At 38.8% G+C, this 23,837-nt stretch overlaps 1 protein-coding gene across 1 annotated transcript; it reads left to right on the forward strand.

Annotated features, from left to right (window-relative positions):
- Positions 1-634: 634 nt before the first annotated feature.
- On the forward strand, positions 635-22,619 carry LOC122648127 (pleiotropic drug resistance protein 3-like; the record flags this gene model as incomplete). The annotated part of the gene is made up of 18 exons (XM_043841378.1): positions 635-688; positions 790-880; positions 1,016-1,317; positions 1,414-1,695; positions 1,792-2,105; positions 2,417-2,577; positions 2,657-2,760; positions 7,949-8,099; positions 8,226-8,360; positions 8,574-8,647; positions 8,740-9,072; positions 9,166-9,456; positions 10,345-10,428; positions 10,553-10,686; positions 11,405-11,632; positions 11,994-12,165; positions 12,718-12,972; positions 22,185-22,619. Coding segments are annotated over 18 exons (3,432 nt in total), but the record flags the coding sequence as incomplete, so codon positions are not given.
- Between the last annotated feature and the right edge of the window lie 1,218 nt (positions 22,620-23,837).

Consider the following 23,837-nt stretch of genomic DNA (forward strand, 5'->3'; position numbering starts at 1 on the left):
ATATTATTAGAAGATTTTGTGGGGCCCAAGATCAGATTGCATGGTGCTTTATGCGTGGGGATTGAGAAGTTTATTTTAGTTTCTAATTTCATATGCTTAAGTTTCTGTTTTTAATTAGACTTATTTTCTATTTTATAGTTTCTATTTTAAACCTTGCAACTTAGAGTTTCTATTTTAGTTTCATTACTTTAACCCAAGTCTCAGCCTTATAATGGTCTTTCTAATTTTTAGTTTCTATTTTGGAGCTCAATCCTTGGGCCTTTATATATTGTAATGCCCATAGAGGCACCCCATGATTTGAATAGTTGAATGAAAAAATTGCTTTGAAGCAAAAGATTCTCTTCCAGCTCCCAGCCTCCCCTGTTTGAGGTTGGGTTTCCTTGTGCTTTTGTAATTTTCTTTCGTCTCCCTTTTTGGGGGCTTTTGTAGTCCTCTTTCTCTTTGGTAATGAATTCTTTTATTCACATAAAGAAAGAAGAAGTATGGAACCATTTTCAGTGTTATAGTGTTTGCTTGGTAATATTGATAACTTGGTAGTATGGTATGGCATTATCCTTATATTATGTTCTAGTTTACAGTTGGTTTCTGGTGTATTGCCATGTTGATAACTTTTATTTATGAACTGTTTTAATAGGCGATTTCTGTTGAAGGCACCGGAAAAACCATTCAAACAGACTACATCTTAAAGGTAAATATATTCAACAGTTTGAAATCATGCTTTTCTTTATTAATGCATAGCAGGATCACTGGTTTATGTGACTTTATGTCTTGCATGTTAATACCATTCAGATTCTTGGTCTTGATATTTGTGCTGATTCAATGGTTGGAGATGCCATGAGAAGAGGTATTTCAGGTGGTCAAAAGAAGAGACTGACTACAGGTAGGATGAATATTGAGGTGGATCAGATGATTATAGCATATCATGAATTAAAAATGTGTATAGATTTCTTTCTTGGAGGGGTTAAGTTGGATACTATTATTTTTCCCTTAAATACAATGTTTTTTTTTTTTTTAGGGGAAATGATTGTGGGTCCAATAAAAGCTCTTTTTATGGATGAAATATCAAATGGCCTGGACAGTTCTACAACCTTTCAGATTGTTTCTTGCCTTCAGCACTTGGTGCATCTAACAGATGCCACGGCATTGATCTCACTTCTTCAGCCTGCACCAGAGACCTATAATCTATTTGATGACGTTATTTTGATGGCAGAAGGAAAGATTGTGTACCATGGTCCATGTAGTTATATTCTTGAATTCTTTGAATATTGTGGATTTAGGTGTCCAGAAAGAAAGGGAGCAGCTGATTTCCTTCAAGAGGTATGTGTTATAGGCTTATAGCTACCTCCTACCTTATAACTCTCTTATTCTGTAACGTGATGCCACTTAAATTTCTAAATTTATTTTCAAATTCAGGTTGTCTCTAAAAAGGATCAGGCGCAGTACTGGTTCCTTAAGGAGAAAGATTACAGCTATGTTTCCGTTGATGAATTTTGTGAGAATTTTAAAGCATTCCACATTGGGAAAAAGCTGGATGAGGAGCTTTCAGATCCATATGACAAATCTCAGAGCCATAAAAATGCTTTATCATTTAGTTTCTACTCTTTAAACAAATGGGAGCTCTTCAAAGCCTGCATGAGCAAGGAATATCTTCTCATGAGGCGGAATTCTTTTGTATATGTCTTTAAATCAATGCAGGTTGGTATCCCTACATTTGAGAGTCTCTCCTATTATGACATGCCTAAATCCTTACTTGTCCAATCTAACAGCTGCTTGAATATTTGTTCCCTGCAGCTTTTCTTCACTGCATCCATGGCAATGACTATTTTTCTAAGGACTCGTATGGGTGTTGATTCAATCCATGCAAACTATTATTTGGGTTCCTTATTTTATGGGCTTATCAGGATACTTACCGATGGATTCCCAGAAATATCTATGACAGTTTCAAGGCTCACTGTATTCTACAAACAGAGAGACAGCTACTTTTACCCAGCTTGGGCTTATGCTATTCCATCGGCTATTGTAAAGGTTCCACTTTCATTTATGCAGTCTTTACTTTGGACTGCTCTTACTTATTATGTCATTGGGTATAGTCCTGAGTTTGGAAGGTGAGTATTCATGGAGGGTTAACTTCTTTAATTGATGAAATCTAAAAAATATTTGATAGGATATGTAATAGCATATGAGGTATCTGTTCTGGTGGATGCAAGTCAGATGTACCATCATTCAATAGACCCAACCTATAGTTGTATTTGTGTGAGAGGTGTCAACATGTTTTTTGATGGAGCATCTTAGAATTTATTTTCTTGTAACATTGTTTTCTTCTTATCAAATTCTACCTATAAAATGTTGAATGTACTAGAATTCTCCATTTATAACTCTTTAAATTTAGTTCCTTATTGTTTTATTTGTTTTCCAGGTTTCTCCGCCAGTTCATTCTACTTTTTGCTCTGCATGTAATGGGCTCATCCATGTTCCGATTTATTGCATCAGTTTCCCGTACGGTTGTTGCTTCTATGACAGCTGCTAACTTGACTCAGATGTTCCTCTTTCTATTTGGCGGTTTTATTCTTCCATACCGTATGTCTCTCTATGCTTATTCTAATTGAACCCCATCAAAAGTTCAAAATACATGTGCTTAATACTGTTCTGGTTGCAGCCTACATGCCTACTTGGATAAAGTGGGGTTTTTGGGTTTGTCCATTGACATATGGTGAGATAGGCATAACTGTAAATGAATTTCTTGCTCCTCGGTGGCAAAAGGTGAGCAAGAACTATCTAATTTATCAGCTCTTATATTCAGGAACTTAATTTATGTATTCATGAAATTGTGAGAATATATTGCCAAGTAAGTATTATGAGAACATTGCAATGTGATTCACAGAAATATGTCACCAGTTTAGTTTGATAAATTTTCATAAAAGATATATGTCAGAAGAATTTCAGTGAATAGATCTAATCCGTTTTTTACATAATTCTTATCAATTTATTCAAAAAAAAAACAATGAGAAAGAAACTGTTCTGGAAAATAGGGTCCTAATCCTTAAGGAGAGGAGACTCTACAATCAAAGGCCCTAATTCAAAAGGCATACATCCATAAGAACAAAAAGGGAAACTCCTGATGTCACACCCCGGCCCGGTTGATGAGGGCCAAGTGTGATAGGATGTCCCAGACATCCAACCAAGATCACAATGCAATGCTCTATTCGCAGTTTCATTCACAATATACTAAATCAAAGTGCAGCGGAAGCAATTTAATAAGACGTAAGACATAATTAAGGGAAACTAGTGATAACAGTTATATTTATATATGAACATTCATGTACAGCAGGGTTACAATACTGGTTCACAAAAGATGTAACACTAACTCAAAAAGGTTATATACAATAGGTACTACAAAAGTGATATAACAAAAAAGGGAAGAAGAAGCCGGATCAGTCTGGGAGATCAGGAGAACAAGCAATCGTCACACGAGCACGAAGCATCGTGCTCCATCAATACAGAATTATCAACTCCACGGTCAACAGGAGAATCCTGAACAGAAGGAGTCCCCACAGAAATGCAAGCAGCAGCGACAATACCCTCATCTATAAAAATAATAAGGATCCACGGGGGTGAGCTCTCGACTGAGCCCAATAAGGGAATGCATGCAAAACAAACACAATAAGCATGATGCATGTTCTAGTTTAGCATGCACCTATCAGAGATACTAAGTCTCATGAGGTTCAAGTACTACTGTGGTAGATGCTAACCTCGGTCCCGGAAACACATAACCAGACGTCGGTCACCCGAGCGAAACCATTCTACCATGGTGAGGACCTGCCAGGAAAGCATATCACCAGGTAGCTAACCCAACAGACCCCCAATGACCAACCCTACTGTTTGTTCCCACAGCGGAATACACACGTTAACATGGGACAGTAAATGGTAACCCGGCATACCCTTCGGCTGTACCACGGGTTGTCCAACACCTCACCCCTTGTTGGTAAGGGGTGTAGTACTGGGTTATGATATATCAGCCTAGCCCAGTGCAATCTATGCATGAAGAAACATGTATGGATAGCTGAGTTGTAAGAATAAACAGTACTTCACTTTCATCAATTGAACAGTAACAATAAATATCAATGCAAAAGCAAATGCCAATGCAGCCTAGAATCATATGCAAACTAGTGCAAAGGAAAAATAAGCTAAGAAACTACATGAACAGTGTATTGTTGATGAAACATGACATGGCACACAGAATAAACAACAATTAAGTAACAAACACACATAAAAAGAGACAAAATTCCCTTACCTGAATCTGTAGATCAGGTTTTAACAACTACCCTCCAAATATCCCAACAACACAGACAAGATCAACGAAGAACAGGCTGTAATAGTCCCTAAACAGAAGAAAATCACCAAGCTTTGGGAATCAGAATACAGCCAGGGGACAATCCAAGGGGTCAAGGGTATTTTGGTCCATTTTGGCTGAACCAGATTCACAGGGCACCTGAACCGGACGACCGGTTCAAACCCTGGTTTTGCATCCGGTTCAAGGGGCAGAATTGGGGGTTTTGTCTGTACTTGGTGGATCTTGACATGCAAGCTCCCAATTTGAAGTTTTAAACCCATTTCAAGGTGGGTCAGTTCTCTTATTTGTTAAATTTCAAAATTAATTATCAAATTGGGGATTTTGGTTATTTATTCCCAAATTAATAGGTTAGGGTTCATAAATCTGGTCCCTAGAACCAGGTTTGGATACAATTAGATGGGCTGCCAAGGGTTTCTGCTGCAACTGAACCCAATTCAGCCCAATCAGGTTCATATAGGTAAAATTTCTATAATAAAAGCTTAAATCTGTAAGCTTTAATGGCAGCAGCATCTTAGGCTGCAATTAGGGAGGAATTAGAGAAGAAATTTGGTAAGAAGAGGTAGGAACTGCAAGGATTGAAGCCTACCAGCTTGTGTAGCAGCAGATGGGGAAGAAGCAGCCTTGGATTCCTGCTCCTAAGCTCTCAATTGAGGATTTCCAAGCTTCCAATGGAGACCAGGTTCGAATTCTCCCTTCTTCTCTTCTTTCTCTCTTTTTTTTCCTCTCCAATTCTAAGTCTGATTTTCGTTTCTCTTAGATAGGAATGAGTTAATAGAGAATAGGAATGATATTTATAGTGCTTAAGTCATAATGGCAGTTTTGTCATTTTAGGTGAAAATTAGTTTATAATTAGAAATTTACATTTATTACCCTATTCTAACCATAGAGTGACGCCATACGACATCAAGGGAAATCCGATTACGGGTAAATGTTAGGAACAGGATTCCCCACTGGGGACGTGGGTCCCACATAGGTAATTTAACCAAAATACCCCTATAACTCTAATTGGTCATACCATAAATAATAAAATACATGTAACATCATACTTACAACGAGTTTAGTTAAGGGAAAGGTTTTGCATGCCCTCCAGGTAGCAGATCCGACACAGGTAGCTTAGATGCGGGACCCCACTAGGGTTCTCTGACTCCAGAAGGGCAAGTTGAGAAGAAGACTCCCTGGAATCCTTCGTAGGTGTGTTAGGGGATTGATCTAAGACCTTGACCGATGCAGCCCATAGCATCGAAGCAAGCATCGACACAGAACTGGAACCTGAAATCACACAAGGTCCAAAAATTTAAATTGATTGCGGATTTTACACCTGAGATATAAGAACTAAGTCAAGGGGCATATGTATCATAGAAACACCCCATTGATCCATAAGTCTGTTGTTACAGGGAGATGGCTTCCCTTGGAAAGTGATGGATTGACATTTGTCCAAAATCGCAGATTTGATGTCTTGGACAATGGCCATCCTTGGTCTTGTCTTACGAATCAGTCTACCATTTCACTCCCTCCAAATTTGATACACAGTAGCATAAAACACAAGCTTACCAATATCTACAATGTTGCCATACACCCCAGAAGTTTTGGCAACGCAAAGATCTACTATCATTATGTTGCTGCTCGGGGATACAGTGGTGGAACATAACCTAAGCAACTCCTTCCAAACCTGGGCTGGAAAGGTGCAAAAAAAAAATAGATGATTCCGGCTCTCAAGTCTGCAGAAACAGCAAAAAGGTCTCACATGGATGTTCCTTTTGAGGAGCTGATCTGTATTTGAGACTGTACCGCTAGCAGAGAGTACTGTTAGTAGTTGGAAGAAGTAGCAGTGAAAAAAAGAAGAACTAATGAGACAAGGAGAGAAGAAGAATAAGAAGAAGATAGAATGAGGAAGAGAGAGGTATAGCAGGGGAAGGGGAGAGAAGATGAGATAAGAGAGAAAGGAGATATCTCATGGGCAACACAGGTACCATGAAACTCAATTTTGTATTCCATCTTCAATCTGTTTAAAAGTGTTGATCACATCCATATAAATAAGAAAGACTCCAACATAAATATGGAAACTAAATCAATCTAAGTAACTAAAATAAAATAGGAAACTGCCGTCTCCTACAGTCCTACGTAGCTATCTCCTACCAAAGAAAATCAATAAAATAATAAAAGATTACATATCACTTTAATAAAGAAAATTAAATATCTAATTATTCTGTGGTTCCAAAGACCCAAATTGGACCCAGCTCATCTGTCTGGATTCCCAAATGGGTTCATGCCGATCCATGGAAGTGGTACTGCATTAGAAATGTATCAAGATGATGATGGTGTCTTTATTTCTCAAAAGAAGTATGCTGACTCTATCCTCAAAAAATTCAGAATGTATAATTGCAAGCCCATGGCTACACCTCTTATGGTGGGTGCAAATTTGAGGAAGGATGATGGTGGAAAGGAAGTAAATGCTACCATGTACAAAAGTTTGATTGGCTACATGTTCTACCTCACTGCTAGAAGGCCAGATATTATGTTTTCAGTAAGTTAAATGTCCAGGTTTATGCTCAACCCAAGTCACTTCCATTTTGGAGTAGCAAAAAGGATCTTGAGACATATTTAAGGGACTGTTAACTATGACATTACATTTTTCAGAACTTCTGAATTGAAATTGGTTGGGTATTGTGACAATGATTGGGGAGGTTGTGTTGGGTATATGAGGAGCACCTCTGTCTATGCATTTACTTTTGGTTCTGGCGTTTTATGTTGGGCATCTAAGAAGCAACAAACAGTTGCTCAATCCTCAGCTGAGTCTGAATATATTTCAGCTTCGTTGGCAACTTCACAGATAATTTGGTTGAGAAGAATCATGGAAGACATTGGGGAGAAGCAAGAAGAAGGAACTGAGATCTATTGTGACAACAAATTAGCCATTGCTATGGCAAAGAACCCAGTCTATCACAGCTGGACACGTCACATAGCCATCAAGCATCATTTCATTAGAGAAGCCATTGAAGAAAAAGAAATTCAACTCAAGTTTTGCAAGACAGAGGGGCGACTTGCTGACATTTTTACAAAAGCACTTCCAAAAGAGAATTTTCAGCATTTCGACAACTAATGGATGCTCAAGAACAATACATTAAGGGGAAGAAATGTAGAAGTTAATGTCCGGTTTTGGTATTTTTTAAGTTGTGCTCTGTTTTTTGTCTTTAGTGTCTTTCCTTGATGTTTAAGATGGGTCGAGGTGTATGGCCCAGATGTGTGCCAAACACATAAAAGGTATGTAAAAATCTATCCAAGTGTGAAAAAAAAAACAGAAACCAGAAACTACAACAAAGTAGAAAACGTTTATCTTTCTTCCCCTCTTCTTCTTTTGCGGAGTTTTCTTACTCTATTTTCTTTGCATCTCACTGGAATCTTCATGAAGATCCAGCTGTAGAAACAGCCAACAAAAGGGTCTTATACTCTCATACCATTGTGGTGCTTTGACCAATATCTTATTTATACACTGATTCTAGTTTTTTGAATGAGCACTTTGCTTTTCCTAGCAACTTAGCTTTGAGTAGAAATTTATGACCACCTTCTTAATACTTTTTTCTTTGCTGTTCTCTACAGATGTCCACAAACACTACTTTAGGGCAACAAGTACTTCAAAGCCATGGGCTGGACTTCAGAAGCTACTTTTATTGGATATCACTTGCTGCCTTGTTTGGCTTTACAGTACTTTTCAATGTTGGATATGTGCTGGCTTTAACTTTTTTAAAGCGTAAGTTCATAAGTTCATCTTCATTTGCTCAACAGCCTTATGCTATATGAAAAAGAAAATTACAATAAATGATAAAAAAGATTAGGAAAAATTGTATAAAACGATACAACTTTTTGTGTTCTTCAGCTCCTGGGATGTCTCGTGCTATTATTTCATATGAAAAGCTTGCTCAAATTCAAGGAAAAGATGACTGCAACAATGGTTCTGTAGAGGAGGAATCCACTAATGGCCATCTTGAAAATGTTGCAGAGCCTAAAAGAGGTGAGACCATAGTCTTAATTATCTATTTTATTTTCGAGGAGAATGAAAGACAATTGAGCATTTAAAGTGTTACAAAACTAGCATTTTTTTAGTACCCCCTCCAAATAGAAAAAGAAACGAACACCCTTTTTGTTATGGAAAACCCCTACTTATTAGTATTGGTTGTCCTAATTTTTTGTTCATTATATAATAATTCCGTGGTTGATTTTGTAGGAAGGATGGTCTTACCTTTTGAGCCCCTAACAATGACCTTTCAGAATCTTCATTACTACATTGACACTCCTACAGTAATCATACTAATGTAATCTTTTTACAGTAAATTTAGTTTACTAGATGGGAAGGTCAGATCAAATCACTTTGTTTATTTCATTGGTCTCAGGCAATGAGAGAACGAGGCTTCAAACAAAAAAAGCTACAACTTCTTCATGATATTACAGGTGCATTTAGGCCTGGTGTTCTTACAGCATTAATGGGTGTCAGCGGAGCTGGGAAGACTACTCTTATGGATGTTCTTTCTGGAAGAAAAACTGGTGGTACTATTGAAGGAGAAATTAATATTGGTGGATACCCCAAGGTTCAAGGAACATTCGCTAGGATATCAGGTTACTGTGAGCAAAATGACATACATTCTCCACAGATCACCGTGGAGGAGTCAGTGATATATTCTGCTTGGCTGCGACTGTCGCCTCAGATTGATTCAAAAACAAAAGCTGTACGACATTCATCATTTGGAGACAGACTATTTTTTGTACCATACCTTTGGGCAGAATCTAATGTTGAAGTTGTCATGAAATGCTTTTTACAGGATTTCATAAATGAAGTCCTTGAGACTATTGAGCTTGATGGAATTAAAGATACTTTGGTAGGCGTGCCTGGTGTCAGTGGTTTATCAACTGAGCAGCGTAAACGTCTCACAATAGCCGTGGAGCTTGTTGCCAATCCCTCGATTATATTCATGGATGAACCCACCTCAGGATTGGATGCAAGAGCAGCTGCAATTGTCATACAGGCAGTGAAGAATGTGGTTGGTATGGGACGGACAGTTGTTTGCACCATCCACCAGCCAAGCATAGATATATTTGAGTCATTTGATGAGGTATATCATTAATTCAAGCACTTTTTATAATCTCCTCCTCCTGACATAAGAAACCTTAGAAATTGAGATTGATGCGGTCACCCCTTAGAGTAGTGCAAACACTGCTAATATTATGCAGTTACAAATGGATGGAACTTCTGCACTAGACACCTAAAGTTTCTAGTTCCATTTCAACACAACCTCAAAGAGGAGTGTTGAGTGCATTTCATTTATGGGGTGTAAGTTCAAGGGAACATCAACTTTATTTCTTCAATTCTCTTTGATGCTGCAAATATTTTCACTTCAAAGCTGCTAAGTTTTGGAAGGTAGCCAACCAAAGAAAAATTGGATGGTATTTGAACTGAACCTTCTAGTTTTGCGCTGTGGATTACTCTTCTGGACGTTTGGCTGTCGGACAGATGAAGAAAGATGTGGATAGGTGCCATGTTGAATTTGGGGGTATCTCAACCATCGCCCACCATATGGATCTTTGCTCTTTTGTTTTTTTCCAAGGTTCCTAAGCTGCCCTCTTTCCCAAACAGAATTGGAAGTTTGTAAGGTCTAAAATGACATGCAGGGCCCTCATATTGATAAGATACGTGACCCAAGATAAAACGATAAAATGGACATGTTCACAAAACTTGGGCTCATCCAACAATGCGTCATGGCATAAAAGCTACTTCAGTTGGAACTTGGAACGCCTTCCAAATGAGGCTCATTTGGATCCCTGCACATTTTTTAATATGTTGAGACTATTAATATATTTTAGTAAGTCCTGGAAATTCAACAAGCCAAGCATTAGCTTCTAGAAAACACTATGCTTTTGAAATTTTCTCTATAAAATGCTACGGATGTAATCTTGAGATATAGTTTTTGATATATCTAATGCACATTTTACAATTCTTGCAGTTGGTTCTAATGAAAACTGGAGGACGCTTAATCTATGACGGACCATTGGGTCAACATTCAAGTAGGGTTATTAAGTATTTTGAGGTAAATTTACTCACTTCTGATAATTCGATATATTATTTTTTCACTGATTGTCATATATTATGCTGTCTTTTATGATCAGAAACAAGTGGTTTTTAAATCCTTCTTTTCCTTCATTTTTTTTCAGGAAATACCTGGGGTACCAAAGATTAATGACAACTACAATCCAGCAACATGGATGTTAGAAGTTACATCTACATCTGCAGAAGCAGACCTTGGTGTTGATTTTGCCAAAATCTACAGGGATTCAAGTTTATATAAGTATAACTTCCACTTCCTAAGAGAAAAGAATAAAACAATGTAATACTATTCTAAATCTAGTACATCCGATTTTTAGTTTTGAAGATCACATCGACATCAGGTAAATTGGATGATGTTAAACATCTTCCAATTCTTAGATTATTTGTTGTTATCCTTGTGTACCAAACCTTGGGAATTTGGATACACATTCTCTAGTTGAATCTAAAGGTTCATTATATTATATGAATATGATAATATCCCCTCATTTTATGTCTCTAAATTATTTTTCATAATCAGTATCTTCTTGCTTGCATCAATGCACTAGAAGTTGTTGCAATCAAAAGATACTATTTTTTTGGGTGCGTTATAGGGTCTTTTCTTTCAATTGGAACTACAGATTCCCACTCTGACATCCAACCAATACATGTTAAATCAGTTATGACTCATTAATTCATGGGTTGCCTCATTATAGACCACGAACTATTCGAAAAGACTTTCCTCATTTGTTAGAACATATTTTAAGGCTATGGCTTTGATTGAATACATGGGGTTAATAGCACATTTACTTATTGTTTTCACTTGGAGGTGACAATTAAAAAGCTTTACATGTCATTTTTGTATTCTTTCTTATTTTTTTTGGGTAAAGTAAAGTGTTACCATTCCACTAATTTTATATAGAATATAGATTAGTTATCGATATAAAACTGGTATTGTAAGATTTTTTTATTCTTTATTGCAGGGACAATGTAGAGCTTGTTAAACAATTGAGTACTCCGCCGCCTGGTTCAAAGGATTTGTATTTCTCTACCTATTTTCCACAAAATGGTTGGGGGCAGTTCAAAGCATGCTTGTGGAAACAATATTTGTCCTACTGGAGAAGTCCTGCTTACAATTTCAGACGTTTCCTTTACACATTCATTGCATCTGTGCTATTTGGAATACTGTTCTGGAAGCAAGGGGGGAAGATGTAAGTCAATTTACTCAACTGGGTTTCTATGTTACTGTTGATTTAGATGACAAAATCAAAGCTAACAACTTTAGGTTGTTACTTCAAGAGCAATTCTGGGGAGACCACCCTCATTCCTTAATCACTTCTTAATCTTCCTGCACTTGAAACCAAAGCAACACTATAAAAGGCAGGTCAAGGGATGAAGTGGTCTCCTTATGCACGATTTATTCTTTTCAATTCTTTTCATTTCTCTTCTCTTCTCAAGATGCTTTTTTCTTTTCTATCCATTCCTTGACAAACAAACACAGCCTAAGATGGGCAATTTTTTTTGCAAGATTATTCCCATTACTAAAATAGTTCTCTTCATTTTGTGTTGCAGAAATACCCAGCAAGACTTGCTCAATGTACTTGGTGTGATGTTTGTTGCGGTGCAACTCATAGGTGTAAATCTCACCTCGGTAGTCATACCATTAGTTGCAACAGAGCGCACTGTCTTCTATAGGGAAAGAGCTGCAGGAATGTACTCTTCATGGGCTTATTCATTTGCACAGGTCTAAACCTGCTTCTCAAACTCATCTCATTGATTTGGCTCAAGTTTGTTTTGAATTAGGGTCAAGAGAAAATAAATCATATTATCCTTGTTCTTTTTCTATAAACATTTTTACTTTTTACTGGACTTGATTAGCGATTCTAATAAGAGTTGTTCTAACGTGGCACTATTGGAGGATGAAAATTTTATCCTTCTTGTGTCTAAGAGAAGCACATGGTAGGATAAGGTATGAAAAAGCTTTCATCCTTTTCAACTTCAGCTTTTGCAGTACAGTTGCCACATGTCATCCTTGGGAGTACTTCCTCCTATTCTGTCATAGTATATTTTTTATGGGAAAGGGTTCTCTGAGCAAGCAGGGTACACTGCACCCTCTCACATTGATTATTTCTCTCTCATCAAAACAATTAATAAAATATTGAATGTGAGGAGGTGCAGTGTACGCCTTAGGCTCAGAGAGCCTTTTCCTATTTTTCATTTTAGTGTCGGCCAATCAATCTTAGCTATTCTAGTTTTTGCCATTTTAAGCTTACATGAGTTTGATTGCATACTGCAGGTGGTAATTGAGATTCCATATTTGTTCACTCAAACTTTTATATACGTCATTATCACATACCCCATGCTTGGGTACTACCCGTCAGCATATAAGATATTTTGGTACTTCTATGCCATGTTCTGTGTGCTAGCCTACTTCAATTACCTTGGAATGACGCTTTTAGCTCTGACACCAAGCGTTCGTGTTGCTTCAACATTTTCCTCCGCTGTCTACGCAATGTTGAATCTATTTTCTGGCTATGTAATACCCAAACCGGTAAGCATTTACTCCACTTTCTTGCTCGAAATAGTTACGTAGTTTTCAGCAAACCTCTAAATAGTTACATAGTTTTCAGCAAACCCTGACCCATAAATTTTCCACGTTGATTAGATGTGACTGACTTTTGATAGACTTGAGAAGTACACTAGTTCTACTTGACTGAATCGACTCCTAGACTCTGTAAAACCTGATTAATCCTGACTACAGTTAAATCAAGTAACCCCTTTTTTTTTAGGACTATGGCTGCCTTCTGAAGTTTTATTTATCTTAAAATTAAAAAATGAACTACAACTTTTGGATGCATCAGGTCTGAACCCTGAACAAGTCAAACCCAACAACTAAAAATGGACATATAATTTATGTTAAGGTACTTGTAATTTCCCTCCTACCGATAAGGGTGTTGCATACTGACATACTCCTATTGTTAGGGGTATTATGGGGTTTGTTTCTTTATGTTTTAGTTAAGGGTATTATGGTCCTCATAGTTTTCAAGGCATCGCTTAGGCCGCTTAGGCATCCAAGCGGATTTTTTGGGGTCTAGGCGGTTGTTGTCTTAGTGGTATCGAACGCCTTGGCCCTTATTTATGCCAAATATCATTTAAGTAAATGTTTCGTCTACTTAAGATATTATTCATTACTAAGGAAATGCCCCATATTTTATTCCAATGATAAAAAAAGTTTCCCAATGCATGGAATTTTTAACTATTTTTTTAATCCAATAAAAATAGTTAAAAAAACAAATTCTAAGGATAAAAATCAACCCCCTCCCCTAGTTTAAGAACACAAACTGGACCTTCGATGGTAGGGCAAAATTTCAACTTTCTACTGATGAGGTTTTTTTTTTCAAATCTAAAAATTCCATAAATCTTAATATGGTAAAACATTGCTAAAACCAAAAGAGTGGTAAAATATTCATTTGTTTTGATATCTAAAAAAAATATTTTCCTTCAGACCGATTTTGACAGCATGCGCGCACACCAAGTAAGGTTTGACCGAAACATAACTTCTTCAATATAAATCAAATTTAAACAATCTTGGATTTGTTGGAAAGCTGGTTTTGTGCTTTACCTAATATGAACATTTCTCCAATCAAGAGCAGTTTAATTACTTATAGTTCAGATTATATTTTCTGCGGACAATTTAAACCAAATGTGAGACTAAGTATACAAGGACAATGACCAATTCCATGAATAGTATAAACCAACTGTATGTTTTGAATGTTTCAAATTTACAATAGTTTACTGAAAATGCGGGCAAACAAGGAAAGTGGGACTTTGAGCGAGACACAAATGTGATGTGGAACAAGATGACTTGTATTAAGAAGGTTGAGGGGAAGCAAAGGGTATGCGTCAGGCCCCTAGGGAGACTTGGTGTTGGGATGAGGAGGTCCAAGCAACCATCAAGACCAAGAAAGAGTGGCTTAAGACTTGGCAACAGATTAAAGAAGCAGAAGATAAAAAGAAGTATAATGAGGCCAGAAACAGAAGATGGTGGGGATGGCTAGGGCGAGGAAATATGAAGAGCTTTATATTAATCTAAACACATAGGAAGGGGAAAAAACTATTTATAAATAGCTAAAATAAGAGAAAGGAAGAGTAGAGATTTTGACCAGGTGAGATGTATAAAGGGGAGGATGGAAGAGTCTTGGTAAGGGATGAGGACATTGTGAGGAGATGGGATGAGTATATTTGTGAATTATTAAATGGAGATAGTTCAAGTTTGATTGAATCGGTTAATAGCAATACTCATCAAGACATCACACATCATAGATATGTACAAAAGGTTTGTGTGGCGAAAGTTAAAGAAGCCTTGGGAAAGATGAAAGTAGGCAAGACACCAGACCTGGTCGAGATTCCAATAGAAGTGTGGAAGGCCCTTGGAGTTTGTGGGGTATCTTGGTTAACCAAGTTATTTAACAAGATTATGAGCACAAGGAAAATGCCAAATGAATGGAGGAGAAGCATTGTAGTTCCGATCTACAAAAACAAGGGGATGCCTAGAGCTGCATTAATTATAGGAGCATAAAACTAATGAGTCATACTATGAAACTTTGGGAGAAAGTTATTGAAGACCGTCTGAGAAGAGAGACTCATATCTCAAAGAATCAATTTGGTTTTACGCTAAGTAGATCCACCACAGAAGCTATTTGCCTACTAAGGAGGCTCATGGAAAGGTGTAGAGCTAGCAAGAAGGATCTCCATATAGTTTTTATTGACTTGGAGAAAACCTATGACTGAGTCCCTAGAGATTTAATCCATCATGTTCTTGCGAAGAGAGGGGTGTCGAGTAAATATATAAATGTCATTAAAGATATGTATGAGGGTGTGGTGACTAGTGTGAGGTTTGTGGGAGGCCAGGGCAAGGAATTCCCAATTATGGTTGGGTTGCATCAAGGGTCAGCTTTAAGCCCTTATTTGTTCGCACTTACGGTGTATGAATTAACCAAGAACATCCAAGACGAGGTACCGTGGTGTATGCTCTTTGCCAATGATATCGTTTTGGTAGATGAGACAAAAGCAGGGATTAACGTTAAGTTAGAGATGTGGAGATCAACCTTGGTCACACTATGATGGATAATGACATAGTGAAAATTGAGGAGAGAGATACTGCCAAGTGACTATTTTAGGTATCTGGGGTCTATCATAAACAAAGAAGGTGACATAGATGAGGATGTTTCATAAAGAATTAAAGTGGGATGGATGAAGTGTAGAAGGGCAACCAGAGTAATATGGGTCCAGGGGTAATATCATCCTTATACCTATAGTGTCTAGGTTCATTATGCACATGTTAAATGTGCTAGTTGAGTGTTAAGCCAATTTTCCATATTTTCCATATTGTAAGATTATAAATAAAGGCATGGCCACTGTCTCGTTGACAAGCCAGTATTCACGGAATTCTACATGGCATCAGAGCCAAAAATATTCCGGGGATATGGGAATTGAATTTTTTTTCTTTTTCTCTCTCTTCTCCATCGTGATTCTGCCCTAAGGCAGCCACCACTGCAGCCCCTCCACCATCTACCGCAGCTCCTCCACCACCTACCGCAGCCTCTGCCAAGCCTACCCAACCCCTCCATCACCTCCTACCAGCCCCGCAAGGCTCCACCAGCCCTTCCACCACCTCCGCCAGCCACTCCACCACCCTTCCCCCACTTTACCCAGTCCGCAGGCCTCTCGCCCTTCGTTTTTTCTCTCACGAGGGGCTTTTCCCTTCCTTGTTGTTCCTTTTTACCCACTCTTGGTGGTGAGTTGACTCCCACTGAGGGTTTTTTTGTCTTCCCTCCTTATGTTCTGAATTTTGGGGGGCTTTATTTCATAATATATTTTTAACCAACCACTATGCCTGACAATTCGGAGATCACCTCTACTTCCTCTGGTTCCGATGGTTCGTCGCAACGTGACTTTATTCCATTTTCGGTGAATACCATCAAGTTAAATGGCAACAATTATCTTATGTGGTATCGTTCTTGTTTGTTTGCTATTGGTTCCTGTGGGCTATCTAGCTACATCACAGGTACTACGGTCAGGTCTACTGAGGCTGGTTTTGCGTAAGATCGCTGGATGAATTTTAATTACTTGGTTATGTCGTATCTAGTTAATTCCATGGACCAAGATATTGCTGGGCGTTATCTTTTTCGTAATTCGGCTGTAAAGATATGGAAGACAACCAAGGATACTTATTCTCAGGTTGGGAATGCTGCCCAATGCTATGAACTCCGTCAAAAAATCCACTCAACCAAACAGATGGAGTTAACCCTTTCCTTGTATTACAATGCCATGTGTACGATGTGGCAGCAGTTGGATTTTCTGGGCACTTTCACTGCAACCACTGATGTTGACGCTACGGCCTACCGCAAGTGGGAGGATGATTTACACGTCTTTGATTTCTTGGCCGGCCTGAATATTGAGTTTGATCATATCCAGGCCAATATTTTGAATCGGGACCCTCTCCCAACTCTTGAACAGGCCTATGCGATTCTTTCAGCTGAGGATAGTCGACGTACAACCATGGTTCATCCTGTTACTCAGGAGCGCTTGGCTCTTATTTCTGGTTCGCAATCTTCCCGCGGGGGCTCTTCTCATTCTGCTAGTACTGATCGGCCATCTAGTGATCGCCCTCCCATTAAATGTGATCACTGTGGGAAAGAATGGCATATAAAGGACCGATGTTGGAAGCTTCATGGTCGCCCTGCAGATACTCGTGGGTGCGGGACGGGTGGTTCCAATCGGCCCAACAGCACCCGTGCTCATCAGGCAACTACTGAGGATCAACCTGATCTTTCCCAAGTTATGGCATATTTGCAAAATTTACGGGATATGATGAATCGCTTGGACACATCTTCGGCATCTGTATCTCCTTCCATGGCTGCCTCGGCTTTTTCTCTGCCTACCAATCCCAATACAACTTCTTCCACATGTATTTCATTTGGTAGGAACTGTACCTCGGTCATGCCCGATTCTTGGGTAATTGACTCAGGGGCAACTGACCATATGACCGGTTCTTCCTCTTTTTATTCCACATATTTTCTTCTATCTGGTCATGGTAAGGTTCGTGTTGCTGATGGGTCTCTTTCTCCTATCTTGGGAAAGGTATCTGTGCAATGCTCTTCCTCTCTTAGCCTTTCATCTGTGTTACATGTTCCGAAGTTCACTATTAATTTGCTTTCCATTAGTAGCATAACTAAGGATTTAAACTGCAAAGTAACATTTTTTTCCACTCATTGTCTATTTTAGGACTTGGCAATGGACAGTACGATTTCATGTAGTAAGGTGGTTGGTGGTCTGTACGTGCTTGACAGTTCCTGGGTAGCTTTGACATCTCAGCCTGCATCTTCTGATTTTGATTCTGCATTTTTTGAATTAAATAATTGGCATCGTCGTTTGGGCCATCCTCCGATTGGTGTTTTGTCGGATTTATTCCCTAGTTTAGTAAAAAGGTGTAATAAACATAATTTTTCTTGTGATGCTTGCACTTTGGCAAAGAAAACTAGAAGTATTTTTCCAATTTCTGATAATAGAAGCTTGCATCCTTTTGGTTTGATACATTCTAATGTGTGGGGTCCTGCCTGTTGTGTCTCTACCGCTAGGTTTAGATGGTTTGTTACTTTCATTGACTGTTTCAGCCGGACGACTTGGGTGTATTTGATGCATAGTAAAAGTGACGTCTTCACCTGTTTGGACAGCCATGGGATCATGCATCGAACCTCTTGTGTTGACACTCCTGCTCAAAATGGAGTGGCCGAACACAAGAACCGATATCTTTTGGAGGTTGCTCGTTCTCTTTTGTTCACTATGTCTGTTCTTCCTCATTTCTGGGGTGATTCTGTCCTTATAGCTACATATCTTATCAACCGGCTTCCCTCTCGTGTTTTAGGTGGGCGCTGCCCCTTGGATGTGCTCTGTGGGAAATCCACTTTTGTTGTGGCTCCCAAGGTCTTTGGTTGTGTCGTGTTTGCTAGAAATTACCATGTATAGGGCAAGTTTGATCCCAAGGGACTGCGGTGCATATTCTCGGTTATTATTCCGCTACCCAGAAGGGGTATGATTGCTATCATCCTCCTACCCGAAAGGTGTTTGTCACTATGGATGTGGTATTCCGGGAGTCTGAGGCTTATTTTAAACAACTGGTACCTCTGCAGGGGGAGATTATAAGTGGTGAAGAGGTCCCACTGATTGCTCCTCTAGACATTGAGATACCAACTATAGAGGATGTTTCTGTTGAATTAGAAGATGGAGTTACAAGTCAAGAACAAGAAGTGGGACAGCAACAATAGAATATTATGCAGACTTACACTCGGGGAACTGATTTTCCTCTGGACGGCCCTCGGTACAAAGAGACCACCACCACTGATCCTACACAATTGGCACCTATTCCTGCTCCAAGTCTTGCTCCTAGTCATATTTCTGGTAAGCCTCCTCTTGATCCCAGTCTTGATTTACCTATTGTTGTTCGAAAACCAAAGAGGAGTTGTACACTGCACCCTATTTCCAACTTTGTGTCATACAACTCACTGACTTCTGCTTTCCATACCTTCGTATTTTCTTTATCCTCTGTTTCTATCCCTAACAATTGGTAGGAAGCACTAGCCGAATAAAAATGGAAGGATGCGATGAATGAAGAAATGCATGCCCTTGAAAAGAATCAAACCTGGGATTTGGTGAGTCCTCTACTAGGAAAGAGACCTGTTGGTTGTAAATGGGTCTTTGTTGTGAAGCACAAGGCTGATGGCTCAGTGGAAAGGTACAAAGCGAGACTAGTTGCCAAAGGGTTTACTCAAACCCAAGGAATTGACTATCAAGAGACCTTTGCTTCTGTAGCAAAGATGAATACAGTTCGGGTTATTATTTCTTGTGCTGTGAATCAAAGATGGGAACTCCAACAACTTGATGTAAAGAATGCCTTCTTGCATGGAGACTTGGAAGAAGATGTTTACATGGAGATACCTCCTGGTTTTACTAAGTCAAAAACTTAAGGAAAGGTATGTAAGTTGAAAAAGGTCCTATATGGTCTGAAGCAATCTCCAAGGGCTTGGTTTGGCCGATTCCATAAGGCTATGATTGCTTATGGATATAAGCAGAGCAATGCTGATCATACACTGTTTGTTAAGAGGATGGGACAGCAAGTGGCAATGTTAATTGTCTATGTTGATGACATAGTAGTCACAGGTAGTGATGCACAGGAAATCCAGAAGTTGAAGACTTATTTGGGCACTGAGTTTAAAGTCAAAGATTTGGGCAGATTAAGGTACTTCTTAGGGATTGAAGTTGCCTACTCAGCTAAGGGCATATCTCTCTCTCAAAGGAAATATACCTTGGATTTATTGAGTGAAACAGGGATGCTTGGGTGTTAACTAGCAGATACCCCTCTTGAGCCCAACATGCATTTGAAGAGTAAGGAAGGTGACCCAGTGGACAAGAGCAGTTATCAGAGGTTAGTTGGCCAGTTAATCTACCTCTCACATACCCAGCCAGATATCACCTTTGTTGTGAGTCTTGTCAGTCAATATATGCATGATCCTCACTCTTCTCACTTGGAAGCAGCATACATAATACTCTGTTACTTCAAGTCATCTCCTGGAAAAGGAGTCTTGTTTTCTCCACACAACCATCTCCGGGTAGAAGCGTACACTGATGCAGATTGGGCTGGCAGTCCTGATGATAGGAAGTCCACATCTGGGTATTGCATGTTTGTTGGAGGAAACCTAACTACTTGGAGAAGCAAAAAAGCAAGCTGCTGTGGCTCGGTCTAGTGCTGAAGCTGAGTTCCGAGCTATGGCACAGGGTATTTGTGAACTACTTTGGCTCAAGGGGCTTCTTCAAGATTTGGGGATGAAAGTTGATCTTCCAATGCGGCTCTATTGCCACAGCAAGTCAGCAATCAACATTGCTCACAACCCGGTCCAAAATGATCGTACCAGATATGTTGAGATTGACCAGCACTTTATCAAAGAGAAATTAGAATAGGGAATAATTTGTATTCCTTTTATACAGCCTAGTGAACAACTGGCTGATATCCTTACCAAAGGAATCAGTAATAAGTTATTTTTTCCTATAATTAGCAAGTTGGGCATGTTTGATATGTATGCTCCAACTTGAGGAGGAGTGTTGTAATATGGGTTCAGGGGTAATATCGTCCTTGTACTTATAGTGTCTAGGTTCATTATGCACATGTTAAATGTGCTAGTTGAGTGTTAAGTAAGTTTTCCATATTTGTAATATTCTAAGATTATAAATAAAGGCATGGCCACTGTCTCATTGACAAGCCAGTATTCATGGAATTCTACACTTTTAAAACTTAAAGGAAAGTTCTGCAGGACTATTGTCCGACCAACTATGATGTATGTGGCGGAATGTTGGGTAGTTAAGAAGTGCCATGTAGCGAAGCTATGTGTGGCAGAGATGAGGATGCTGAGATGGATGTGCGGCAAAACTAGGAAGGATAAAGTGAAGAACGAACGCATTAGAGCTGATGTGGGAGTTGCCCCGATCAGCGACAAGCTCCGAGAATGTCACCTGAGATGGTTTGGCCAAGTACAACGAAGGCCTAGGGATGCCCCAGTAAGGAGTGGTCTGATTCCGATTGAAGGAGCTAAAAGAGTTAGGGGCAGGCCTAAAATGACCATAGGTGAGGTTGTGAAGAATGACATGCTTAGCCTGGGGCTTGTGCCAAGTATGACCTCAGATAGAGCCTATTAGACGGCAAAGATCCATGTTGTCGACACCATTTAGTTGAGATTTTCCTGTTTTCCTGGGCTAGCCTCTTTCCTCTTACTATCATTTTTCATTTTTTCATTTTTTATTTCTCACTTTTCTTTTCTCATTTCTTCATTTTTATTCTTCATTTCTCTTACTTCCCTTTCCCTTGTGAGGACCTCAATTTTCCATACTTTGTCTTGAAAGGATCCATGTAGCCAATCCCATTTAGTTGGGATAAGGCTGAGTTGTTGTTGTTGTAAACTTCCAATAGTTTGCTTCTTCAGTTTTGTTGTCTTCTAGTTCTATGTTGATTTTTTATGATTTGATGTGACTTAATATTGATTTTTGATGACTTGATGTGACTTGATGTTGAATTTTGATATCTTGATAGGACTTAATGTTGATTTTTGATGATATAAGGTTTATATTGTTACATACTAAGTAATGTTAGAAAAGAGGGGAAAGAAAAAATAACACTTGGGTGCCTTTGTCACCTAAGCGCTTACGCACCCGTCTACTGCCTTGGATCGCCTTGCCACCTTGACAACTATAAAAAGGGCGTACCCAGTGCCCGAGGCTCCCTCCAATGCGGGGTCTAGGGAGGGTCATAATTTACCGCCTTGACAATTATGATGGTTCTAATTTATGTTAACATGGAGTAATCTTGTCTTTGTATTGTTTTGACCTTATAAATAAGAATACTTGCTCACGGTAGGATCTATCTAGCCTAGCCGAGCCGTAAATTTTTATTTCTTCTCTTCATCAATCTCCTTTTCTTCTCCACTTCCTTTTCTCTTCTTCTCTCATTTCTTCTTCCTTCTATTGATTGTTTGGTGATCTAATACTCCAACAATTTATTTATTTATTTTTGTAATTTATGTTTTACTGTTATACTTGGGTCTATAGTTATGAACTGTAACTCTCAAGTAAACTCTGCTTGATGGCCTACTGCGTTGACTCGAGTTTAAAACACTGACTGATCTAGTTTTGCATTGTGGTGTGCTTTTGTTGCAGCAAATTCCTGTGTGGTGGATTTGGTTTTATTATTTATGCCCTACATCTTGGACATTAAACGGTCTCCTCACTTCACAATATGGAGATGTACACAAGGAGATATTGGTATTTGGTGAACCCCAAAGTGTATCTTCCTTCTTGAATGGATACTTTGGGTACAGTTATGACAACTTGGATGTCGTAGCCGTTGTTCTTATTGCATTTCCATTCACCGTTGCATGTGTCTTTGCTTATTGTATAGGAAAACTGAACTTCCAAAAGAGATAAATGTTTTAAAGCCTTACCTGGATCATTAAAATTTTTAATTGTTCTGGTTCAATGTAATTCAAAATTTAGCCTAAGCTAATTCCTGGCTGGCTCATGTACACTTCCCATCTGTTACCCAACTCTGAAGTGCTGTACCCTCTAATGAAATTTTGAAGAATTTTTGTTGTATCATATTTTGTAATGTGAGCATCTCTCAGTTCCCTTCAACATTAAACTCTATTATCAATCAACTACGGAGGATAGGAATCATCTGATCAGAATTGCATTTGTCTGACACTCCTCCACCCCTCAAAATTCTGCATGAATTTGTTATCAAGTTGTTGATTCTAAGTCCAATTTTGGAAACTGCAAACTTAATTCTATTTCAAGAACTTGGACCATTGAATAACAGGGGGAGTCTCTTTTACATGGTGGCCCATAGATTTGAGTTGGGCAACAAAAACAATATATATTGGAGTTTGGTGAACCCAAATGGTAATCTTTCAAAGGAAATAAAGAAAAAGGCAAGATAGAAAACTGAACAAAACCCTAGTACTTTCTTTTTAAAGGGTGGGGGGGGGGAGGGGGGGGAGGTAACAGGCAGGAGGCTCGAACTCGAGACCTCCTGGTGAGCATGGGCATGAAGCGTATCACAGCTCACCAACTGCGTTAGGCAGGAGGCCAGAACTCGAGACCTCCTGGTGAGCATGGGCATGAAGCGCATCACAGCTCACCAACTGTGTTAAGCAGCTGCTGTTAAAAGGGGGGGGGGGAAACCCTATTAGTTTGTAAGAAAAACCATGAAAAATGGCTGGTCAGACCAGCCAATCGAGGGGATTCATACTACAGTTATCTAGATCAATCACATGATCTGATCCAGTTTTTAACACTACAGCCAAAATAATTTATTGTAACCATTCAATTAAAATCAGATTCTGTTGAAAACTTGGGGTGGATCTTGGGATGAATACTGTTCTTTTTCTAAAACAACTGTTTAAAATTAGGGAAAGAAAGAACTAGGCTGAGCAAATTGTGTATACTTAGATTCTGATCCAGACTTTTTTGTTTTCCCCCTGGATAAAATCTGAATAGCTACAATGATTTTCATGAGGATATTCAAGAAGTCTTCTCTCAAAATGTGACAGTTGAGATTTTGAGTCTTGCATTACTCCAAAAAAAGGTGAATAATTCCTCCAAACCATATACCTTCCTTTCATAAAGGAGAGCTGGAGCCAAACCCTAAAAGTATCCTCCCTTCTCTATGCATGAGAAGGATCTCTCAGCTTAATAGTTTTGGTGATTTCAATAATATTCCTCCCATCTCATTGCATAATGTCTAAAAAATTGTGTATATTTTCTCAAGGCATTAGCTCCAAATAATTGGAATTAATTTTAAAAAAAAAACAT

This window comes from Telopea speciosissima, unplaced genomic scaffold, assembly GCF_018873765.1.
Source record: "Telopea speciosissima isolate NSW1024214 ecotype Mountain lineage unplaced genomic scaffold, Tspe_v1 Tspe_v1.0489, whole genome shotgun sequence".
NCBI lineage: Eukaryota > Viridiplantae > Streptophyta > Magnoliopsida > Proteales > Proteaceae > Telopea > Telopea speciosissima.